This window comes from Scomber scombrus, chromosome 13 (assembly GCF_963691925.1).
Source record: "Scomber scombrus chromosome 13, fScoSco1.1, whole genome shotgun sequence".
Lineage (NCBI taxonomy): Eukaryota > Metazoa > Chordata > Actinopteri > Scombriformes > Scombridae > Scomber > Scomber scombrus.
Window position 1 is genome coordinate 7,795,180 of NC_084982.1, and position 10,596 is coordinate 7,805,775.

Genomic DNA, 10,596 nt, shown 5'->3' on the forward strand with positions numbered 1-10,596 from the left:
GTTGGAGTTAATGAAATGATTCCCAAAGATTATAGTTTATTAGTTTTACTCAAATTCAGTGTTTGAATTTAGTTTGTTGGAATCAAAACAAATCAAACCGACTCTGGTTCTTTTTTTCACTGTATCCAAAGGTTGTTCCAGATTCTTACCAAAACAAAATACATTTACACAAGATGCAAATGATATAGTTTATAATATTTTGGAAACCTCACATATGTCATTTACATGTAAGGGTGTACAAATATGTAGAAAATAAACAACAATGTTCCCAACACTAAACCCTGGGGAATCCAACAAGTAACCTTCAGTAGTTGTGAGTTATTCATTTGCACATATTGATAAACATTATCCAAGTAAGTGCTTAACTGAGAGAGCTTCCCCTCTAATTCCATATCTTTGTAATTTTTTTTAGAAGAGAGCTTTGACTTTCTTCAGACTTTTTTCCCCTTCTCCATGCACCTTGAAATGTGTAATTTACTCAATAATAAGTCATAGCCAACTGTATCAAATGCTTTTTTTGAGATCCATAAAACTCCCACTACATATTCTTTATTTTCTATGGCAGTTTATATTTCATCCACTAATTCCATGAGTTTACCCAAAGTTGCCCTGATAGATCTAAACCCATATTACTGTTCACTCCGTACATTATGTTTTTGTCTTCCAATCTTTTACAGATTTTTCCTCCTGGTATTTTAGAGAATTGTGAAAGAAACAGGTCTGTAATAAGTATGATTTTAGCTGTTTGTTTGGGTTTTTTTGCTTGGACTTAGACCAGTTTGTAAAGTGATATAGTCTGTATACTTCTTATTTTTAAATGTTTTAACATTGTCAATATTTTCTGTTCCCCTTATGAACATGGATTTATTTACTCTCCACATCATCTGTACTAAAAATATTTGCAATCTGCTTAGCCAAACCAATATTGAGAAAAAAAAGTAATTAAGTTAATCTACAGCTAAATCCATGTCATTAGTAGTTGTCAGGAAATGATTTGGGTATCCTGTTTTTCTAGTTCAATTTTTAATGATGTCATTCAATTCTTTCCATGTAATTGTAATATTATATATTTTGTCCCTGAATGATTTACTGTACTGCTGCTTCTCATAATGCTAATTCACTCTTGTCACGATCACAGTATACTGTACACTCAGCATACATGGGAGCAAAATATCCTTCTCCACAGTTCAACATGTACAACAACCCAGACACAACTAAAAGTCATTGACCGCAAAGACAGACCGACAGATAGTCACTTGTGTCATTTATAAGTAGCCCACTTACTACTTTCTTACCAATAACAGTGGTAAACTAATCTAGCAACAGTTGCAACATTTAAGCATACCTCTCTTTTAAGAATTTGGAGTCTGTTGTATATTGTTGTATTGCCTCAATTATTGCAGTTTTCAGTTTTCCCTTTATGCAGGAGTTGAAAGCTTTATCTGCAGCTCACTTGGAATTCAACAGAAGTACTCCTTACTGGTACCAAGAGTGATATTTATACATATTTCCTGTTATCAGTGAAATACAACAAATTATTTTGTTTTTAAAGCATCCATTTGCAGCTCATCTGAAATTCAACAGAAGGATACCTTACTGATATCTTCCTTGTTATCAGTGAAATGTAATTGATTTAGTGGAACAAGCTGTAATCACAAGAATGTGTTTACAGACTGTTGCCTGTTCACACTTTGGGCAGACATGGAGCAAATCAGATCATTAGGAGTCTTGTTTCTGCCTTGCTTGAATGCAACTTGTCACATTCATTTTCAATTCTTAACATTCAGTCTTCTGTTTTGAACTCTGGAACAGCTGCAGCTGAAAATGACACTGATGAGAATAAAGAGAGAGAACCAGAAAGGTACATTTTGGGTCAGTAAAGCCAAAAATGACCTGAAAACTGACAAACAAACTAACTCATTAAAAAACAGTACTTTTGTCTGAACTTAGGGACTGAAGATATGGGTGATGGATATGTGTGGGTTTGTCACTATAAATGAAACCGTTCACATTTTATTTGTTAATAGCCTGTATTAATAACTGCACTTGCCAAAAACAACTACTATCTTTTTTAAAAAATCTGGCAACAGTTGCAACATTTAAGCATACCTCTCCTTCAAGAATTTGGAGTCGTACATGCTTTATCTGCAGCTTTCCTGAAATTCAACAGAAGTACTCCTTACTTGTACCAAGAGTAGACATATTTCCTATTATCAGTGAAATACAACAAATTATTTTGTTTTTAAAGCACCACACCCGTTTGTACCTACAATTTCCTCAGCCCTTTATTTATTTTTACTAATTTTATTAATATATTAACATGTTTTTAATGTTGTAGTTTATGTAAATCCATTTTTAACTTATTTCACATAATACTGAGGAGTAGCTCAATAGCATGTAGCATGCCATCACATTTGATAAACTCATATGACTTGTAGATATGTCTTCACCTACAGTATAGCAATACATGTAAAATTAAAGTACAGTGTCACTTAAAGTTGCTTTCCACAAGAATTTATAGACAAATTGACATGACCCATTCTGCCTTATGTTATAAGAGTAGGTGAACCCAAGTGCAGACTCTTGAGGCAAGCAGGTGAAATGAGAAGATCATTTAATACAAACTCAAAAAATGCAGGCTTCAAAGGAAGCAGTCCAAAAAATGTTAACCAGTACAAAGGGGCTAGACAGGAATGGAATTAACCAGCAAAAAGATGGAAACCACAGACACAGCAGGAACAGGGGTATGGATAGAAAGGGAGGTGTGGGATAGTCTGAGGGCATCTGGTGGACAGCTTGAGAATGGCAGGTCTGGTCTGGAGAATAGGAAGAATTAACATGGCCAGTAATGCAGAGCGCTGGGGATGAGCAGAGATGTACTTAAGAGTCATAATAGACACAATGATTCTTCATTGTTTTAAAAAGAATTAACAAATACTGTAATTTGCCTAATATTAAACTTCTGGTTTTCAGAAAGTTTGAATTTGTCTAACTCATATTCATTTTGAAGTGTTAATATTCACTCTCCTGTAAGCTAGGCTATGTTTTGGTCTCAACTTTATGTTTTTTTCTGAAAGCAGCTGAAAACAATGCTGATAAGAGTAAAAAGAGAACCAAAAAAGGTACATTTCTAGGCTGCCAAAAAAAGGACCTGAAAACAAACAAACAATGCTTCATCTGAACTGGGGAACTAAAGAAAGGGATAGTAATTTGTGGATTTATCACTATGAGCCTTTCACATTGTATTGGTTTATAGCCTAATGTATTTTTTCACCACTAAAACACAAGATGACCAAACACAATTAGTTTACTATTAGTAAGTTTAAAAGAAAAACTATGTTAACGCCATGTTAAAGTGATTCTTCACATACAGTCTGTAAAAACACTCTGACACATTACATAGATACAGAGTGACGTCAAAACGGCGGGGCACCTGTGACAGTGCGCCTGCGCAGATAACCAGGAAGGGCTGATAGAGTCCATACGATGCTTCAGTCATGTTTTGGTAAAGAGAAAAATAACAAGTAAGTCTCATTAAGATTAATTCATTTTCTAATCTTTTTTTCCGGCGGTACCTTTAGTAGTAAATGTCCGGATATTTAAAAGAACACACACGTTGTTTTATTCGGGGTGTTTATTTGCAGAAACATGACGCCTCTGGTATTGCAGGTGAGGCTAGCTCGGAGCTAATCGACTTTGTTGCTCGTTTGGTTCATTAACGTTAATTCACCTTTCTTTTAATATCATAGTAACCCAGCACAGAGCCACAGCTTGAATAGGTTGTGAAAGTAATTCGTTACTTTTCTTTATTGATAGAGAAGAACTGTCAGTCTCTGGGAGCTTTAATGTTTTCCATGTTTGTATCTGTGTGATTATGGCAATTAAGTTTCCAATTATGAGGCCAAATAAACAGGGTTTCATGAATGATCTGTTAATATGCAGTGATCGGCTTTAAAGGAAGTAACAGCTATTGAAACCCCATGACTGAGACTGTTGAGATATTGACTGCTCTTGATGAGCTTGTTTCTGAGAGAGAAAAAGGGGAAACGTTCACTCAACAATGAAAATCCAGTTATAAAATGTCCATCTCATTCCTCTACAGTTTATACAGTATAATCCAGGTTATTTTGTAGCCACATGACCATGCACTGTTGTTTTCACAGCCCCATATTTACCTCACTTAACACTACTTTACAGTATATTCCCTAACAGCTGCTTGTTCATGTGATTGAGTGCAAATTTTAATGGAGGGGAATCTTAACGTTGTTAAGTAAACTTAAATTGATTTCACAGTTTTGCTTGCTGTCATTGAAACCGAAATTCAAGTTACTATAGATACTGAGCACCAGTCTGATACCAGCAATATTGTTCCAACAGGCTGTGTGTCTGTGTTTGTAATTTGTTCCAGCAGGTTTGACTGCATCCACTTCCAGTCGCAGCCATGGTGTGTTGCCATTCCTGCCCCAGGCTGTGCTCCCGCTCGTCGGCCTACACTCTGGCTCTGGGCTTGGGCTTTGTAACTTTGGGGACCAGTCGTATCCTGCTGCTCAAATTCTCTGCCAATGCTGGTGACTGACAATACAACAGATATTACTTTTTATGTTTACCACAGAGAGATAAAAAGATTTGATGTTATAAGGTTTTAATGTTTTTCACTGAAGCGTTGTTGACCGTGTCTCTTTGTTTGCTGCCAATATACAGAGAACAAGTATGACTTCCTGCCTGCATCTGTCAATCTACTTGCCGAGCTTCTCAAACTGCTCTTCTGTCTGGTTATGTCATTCAGGGTCATAGTCCGAGGTAAATGTTGGATTCGCAGCTGGCTGTCTTGCTGTGTTTGCGTGTTTGATAGTAATGTATGTTTATTCGCTCTTTTTGTTTGTTTCTACAGAGGGACGATCATGCAGAGATCTGGGGTGCTCCTCCACCTCTTCCCTGCTCACTTCCCTGAAGTGGGCTGTCCCTGCTTTCCTCTACTTTGTCGACAACCTCATCATCTTCTATGTCATGACCTACTTGCAGCCTGTTAGTTAATAATTAATTATATTGTAAACCCTCTATCATAGGGATATATATTGTGTGTTAACTTTGCATTTAGTCCTCTGAGGGAACTTCTGTTGCATTGATTTCCTGTTATTCAACATGCTGTTTACTACACCTTTTTTTGAAAGAAAGAGAAAACATGTCTAAATCTATTTTTTCCTTCATTTTACCAGTCTGCCCAAAGACTCTGTGTTTAATGCAGTTATTATGTTCTGCTATCAATCTGCTGTTTTATCTCTAAGCCCTCTTTCCTCCGTCTTGTCCCCAGGCCATGGCAGTGCTGTTCTCCAACTTTGTCATCCTGACCACAGCTGTACTCTTCAGAATTGTTCTGAAGTAAGCGACTCGTTCAACAGCTCTGTAATGTTCTGTTCTTCAACACGATAGCGTGTATGTTTTCATGACCATGATAGCAGATGATAGAGCATCTGTTGATACAGTTTATCTTATTTGTTATGTCCACGCTGTTGCTTTTCCATCACCATTTGCTTTTTATGGACTGATTAGATGAAAAGTTTTAAGTTTTAGAAACACTTTTTCTTTCAGTAGCTTCAAAGTGAAAATTGTCTACACTGTAGGACATTGTACGCACTTATTTAGGTGCTTCACAAAAGCAAAATCACATTAAAGTTAAGTAAAATACTCAAAGCACTTATTATTAATGCTTTATTTCCAATTCAAATGAGACATTCTTCATCATTTAATTCACTTAAAACATGGAATTCAACTTATTGATACTTTTGGAAACCTTGAGATTTCCATTTCAACCGCAGATAAAATTTTGATATGTGTTTCTTCCATCCATTCTTCAGGAGGCGCTTGTCTTGGGTTCAGTGGGCAGCGTTAGTTATCCTCTTCCTGTCCATCGTTTCCTTGACGACAGGATCAGGGGGCAGCCAACACTCCATAGCTGTGCCAGGTCTCCACTCTAACCCCCTCTCCACCCCCTCCAACTCCTGCCTGTTGTACACACAGCTCCTGGATCAGATGAGGAACAGCAGGTAACATGATGATGAACACAGGAATACATTAATAAGTGATGAATAAAGAGAAGTTAGTAAAGAATCCTTAACCAAAGTATCTACAAGTCTATGTATCAGGGTTTAATATAGTAGTTAATCTCCAGTGAGACTTGTGTGTTTCACAGCAGAAGAGGACATTGTTTCAGAAGCAAAAGGCTTAGCTGATTAACATACTGCAACTAATGATTATTTTCACTATCTATTAATCGACTGGTCTATAAAACATCACAAAATTGTGAGAACAACCCACCACAATTTTCTAGAGCTAAAGGTGACCTCATCAAATGTGTTGTTTGTCTGACCAACAGTTCAAATCTCCAAATGATATTCAATTCACTCACAATAAATTCAATTCTAATGTAAGGCATGAAAAGCAGCAATTATTTGCCATGTTTGATTAAAAATGTACGTTAATGAATAATGGATTATCAAAATAGTTGCTGAATAATTTTCTGTTAGTCTATTCAAATCACTTTTCAGAGAAAATGCCATGAATATAATGATTTCATCTTCTTAAATATGAAGAGTTGCTGCTACTTGTCACATTTGATAGTAAATCCATCTTTGAACTTAGGACTGTTGGTTGGATGTAAACATGGGCTGTGATGTGTGAATTTTTTAAACTATATTATGATTTAATTGAGCAAAAACTAATCAATTAATATAGAAAATAATTTGAAGGTTAATAGATGGAAATAATCATTAGATTATTAGATCACTGGAAACATATAAAGAAACATTCTGCTGAGGTTGCAATTCTCACCTGAGGCTGATAACAACCGCACATTACACACAGCGTAGCCTTTTGAAAACAGCCATTCCTTTCTTGTCAGTCAGGTTTATTGTATTATTTACTTTTGTTCATATAGAATGTTTGCTCCCTCCTTAGCGCCAGTGAATCGTGGGTGTCGTCTCTACCCGGGCAGGCATGGAGGAACACTGTAGTACAAAAGCTTCGATCTCTGGGTGTGGGTCACATCCTGCTCTTCCTTCAGTGCTTCATATCGGCCATGGCTAACATCTACAATGAGAAGATCCTCAAAGAAGGAGACCAACTCACTGAGAGTATCTTCATTCAGAACAGTAAACTGTGAGCAGCTGCTTGCTCATGAAATAAGTAATAAGACAGACACAGCATGAATTTGCAGTCTCCCCTTCTAATCTGGGTTCCTTTGCTGCATGGTGTTGTAGGTATGCCTTTGGCGTGATATTTAATAGTATGACGCTTGGGCTTGGAAGCGAGGCACGAGGCCTCACCGTCCACTGTGGCCTCCTCCACGGACATAACGTCTACTCCCTGGGTCTGGTGCTGGTCACTGGTGAGTTAACAGTTCCTTATGTTTTCCTAAAGAGCTGATTTGTTTTCGTACTTGATCCTTCTATTGTTCAGTCTTAGCATCTGAAACTACCCACTGAGGGTTAGAGAAAGATCATGATCATGTTTTTTGATAAAGAATGATGACCTACATAGTAACAAGAAACCAACCTGGACTGTCTTTCCACCCAAACCACCTGCCCAAGACTTTTCCCCATGATATAACAATGATATATATAGGCTGATACATATATAGATATATTAATATCAGCATATACAAATGCCAGCTGAACAAAAAAATAACCCAAATATGCCAAAAGTAACAATAAAACTCCAATAAAAACTCCTGCACACTGTTTTGCATACTGCTGGAATATTTATTAGTTTACAACTTTTTAGTGTGCCCCACCTTTGTCAGGTATATGGGCAAGAATAATAACACTTTCATATATACATACATAGAAGCTGCCTTGATCATCTCATCGGAGGACCACAGAAATCAGTCAAACTGATGATCAGAGCATGACAAACATCATCTAGGCTATTAAGTTAAGAAAACGTACTGTAGCAAAAACTAGAAAATGAAAGAAATATAATAAAGAATCATAAATCACAATGTTATTCTACATCAAATATTATCCATCCATATTGCCCGAAACTATCCAAAGATCATGAATAGAAAATGACAAAATGCAAATTAAGCTCAAAAGTACTAAAGATTTGAATAATTGGCATGAAATATTCCAGCAGGAAGTGAGGCAGCGTGTGGGAGTCTTGCTATCCTCCGATGCACCTGTCACATATTTAAGTGTGCAGAGAGTTTAAAAAATTAAAAAATTAACAATTCAGAAAGAGTTTCTTCCTTAGAGATGAGATTATTTTCCAGCTGTAAAATGTCCAGCTTGTTTATATCTTGGTCACAATTCTTGTAAAAACGTAAAGGATTTGTATCAAAAATGCTTACAGTATGTGTTCTGTTTATATGATGAGGACAGCCTTATAATAGCTGCAGTGTATATACAGTATACTTTTGAAAAACTCAAACTCTTTCTTCTGTCTCTCTCCATAGCTGCTCTCGGATTAGCTGTGGCCTTCATCTTAAAATTCAGAGACAACATGTTTCACGTGCTGACGGGCCAGATCACCACTGTTCTGGTTACCACCCTCTCCCTCTTCCTCTTCGACTTCCACCCCTCCCTGGACTTCTTCCTCCAGGCTCCAATCGTCCTGCTCGCCATCTTTATCTACAACGCCAGCCGGCCAAAGGACCTGGAATACAGCCTTCAGCAGGAAAAACTGCGAGTCATCAACGGAGAGGTGTTCGAGAGGTCCAGAGGGGTGAGGGAGCACACCACAAAAACCGCAGATCTTAACTAGTCGCGTACACAAACCCACACACTCCTTTTCCAACACTGCGTCATTCAGCTAACCCCATGTAAAGCCCCTTCCTGTACTCCCACACACATACCAAGTAGGAAACTTGGCTCTCATTTCTCTGTAATGTAATTTCTTCAATGGGGAGAGAAACCTGATTCCCTGCTATGAAAACAGCATTCATGCTCATGCTGGGACCTTACCTCATGTAATTTCATTTAGTCAATGTAGTCTATTGGATTTTGAAAGAGGAAGCAATTACTGAATGATTCTCTATGGGGAATTATGAGGACACTATTGTGGAGTTAGCAGGACTTTGTGGTAGTTTTCAGTGCTCAGAGCATTAATAAAAACATGTCACTATTTAACAGCTGCTGCTCTGATATGCAAGGTATTTCCCCCACTAGGTATTATTGTAAGACGCACCTTTTTCCACTGGATTCCACCAATGTTTTTTATTTGTTTTCCTTCTTGTTGTAGGATGGCGAAGAGCTGGAGCTCCTTACAAAGCCAAACACAGACAGTGAATCGGATGAAGAGTCTTTGTAGTGCAGACTTACGCTTCTACTACAAAACATAAGATTTTCTGCTTCACTGCTGCTTACTATTAAGCTTCTCAATAGACTTGTACTCCTGGATGCAGGATTGTCAGCACACTCGTTCTGTCAAAGCATTTATTTGAACGATCATCAGCAAGAAAATGAACTCTGTCAGGCATGTTTGCACTTTCCTCATGACTGAAAAAAAAACAACCAAGGCTTTTGTGTATATTTTGAAATGTGCCTGTTTGTATAAAAAGTTCTGTCATGTGCTGGGAAATTATTGTATCACGGTATTTGCCGTTCGGGATCATTAAGGGCTTCGGTTTATTTCCTCTTATGATTAATGTTACACGTGCAGCTGTTTGACTGTTGGAAGGTGGTTGGATAAGTTTAATGACCAGCAGCCACATTTCAGCCAATGTAATGACTGTATCACGCAATACACTCTTTTAATCGTTGTTGGTATTATGTAAAAGAACTGGTGATTCAACTCTTTGGTCATCTTTGACTACTTTTAAACAATTACAATTCAGCAACACAATACAGCACAAATCCATTAAGCTTCAAAAATGACCATGGAACTACATCACCAGAAATGTACACAAACAAGTGTTGACTCCATTTTTTTTCTTCCATTTTCTTTTTTTCTTACACCTGAACCAGAACTATAAGTATAAACATAGACAAGGCCACTTTAGTGTGACTGTCTGAAAGCACAACAAACTGGCTCTCGGTTTCCTTACTTGGCCTTGAATATATGCTTTTTGTCATATGTCATTACAACTGTGAAATAAGATGGAATATACAGTATTTGTGTTTTTTTTGTGCCATAAAATGTTAACATGTATGAATGCTAAAAGTTGCTCTGAAATAAACTGCAATTAAACTGGTTTAATTTTGTCCAAATAAAAGTGACATTTATTTATTAGTTTATTTTAGATCACATGAAACAATAGCATTAGGAGAAGAGGCTGAACTGTGAAGGGGAAAATAGATGTGATTAAAGGTACAGTAATGTTTGGAAACCTGAGAGAACACAAAAGGGGAGAAAAAAGAATGGTTGAGGGATGACAACTGAAAATGTTAAATACAATGTAAATATCTAAGGGTAGCTACATCATTGCATCAAATGAAACATGTCTAGATTTCATGTGCATCATTTAATGCCCATTTGAACTGAATTTGGAAACAAGACACATCAAGGTCAGTGGATTTCACCAATGCTTGACTTCACGAGTGAATGAGGTTTAATAGGTTAAAAGTGAAAGCCACTTATGTTTTATTTGTTTCGTAGTACAAC

At 37.1% G+C, this 10,596-nt stretch overlaps 1 protein-coding gene across 4 annotated transcripts; it reads left to right on the top strand.

The window, feature by feature from the left end:
- Nucleotides 1-3,455: 3,455 nt before the first annotated feature.
- slc35a5 (solute carrier family 35 member A5) lies at nucleotides 3,456-10,186 on the top strand. 4 transcript variants are annotated; one of them, XM_062431817.1, is made up of 10 exons: nucleotides 3,456-3,524; nucleotides 4,409-4,568; nucleotides 4,702-4,800; nucleotides 4,892-5,025; nucleotides 5,312-5,379; nucleotides 5,856-6,044; nucleotides 6,955-7,155; nucleotides 7,257-7,384; nucleotides 8,450-8,718; nucleotides 9,235-10,186. In XM_062431817.1, exons 2-10 carry the CDS (start codon nucleotides 4,442-4,444, stop codon nucleotides 9,301-9,303), a joined length of 1,284 nt encoding a protein of 427 aa, XP_062287801.1. In that variant the 5' UTR covers nucleotides 3,456-3,524; nucleotides 4,409-4,441; the 3' UTR covers nucleotides 9,304-10,186. The 4 variants fall into 4 exon arrangements, with proteins under 4 accessions (XP_062287801.1, XP_062287803.1, XP_062287802.1 ...); XM_062431819.1 differs by having other exon boundaries at nucleotides 3,479-3,524; nucleotides 4,412-4,568; XM_062431818.1 differs by having other exon boundaries at nucleotides 3,492-3,524; nucleotides 4,378-4,568.
- The last annotated feature ends 410 nt before the right edge of the window (nucleotides 10,187-10,596 follow it).

What these genes read in the sequence shown, in the direction of transcription:
- slc35a5 (XM_062431817.1), top strand. Translation starts at nt 4,442, where the DNA reads ATGGTGTGTTGCCATTCCTGCCCCAGGCTGTGCTCCCGCTCGTCGGCC. An exon ending in TCATGACCTACTTGCAGCCT is followed by an intron (nt 5,026 to 5,311) that starts GTTAGTTAATAA and finishes TCTTGTCCCCAG; the next exon opens with GCCATGGCAGTGCTGTTCTC. An exon ending in GGGTCTGGTGCTGGTCACTG is followed by an intron (nt 7,385 to 8,449) that starts GTGAGTTAACAG and finishes CTCTCTCCATAG; the next exon opens with CTGCTCTCGGATTAGCTGTG.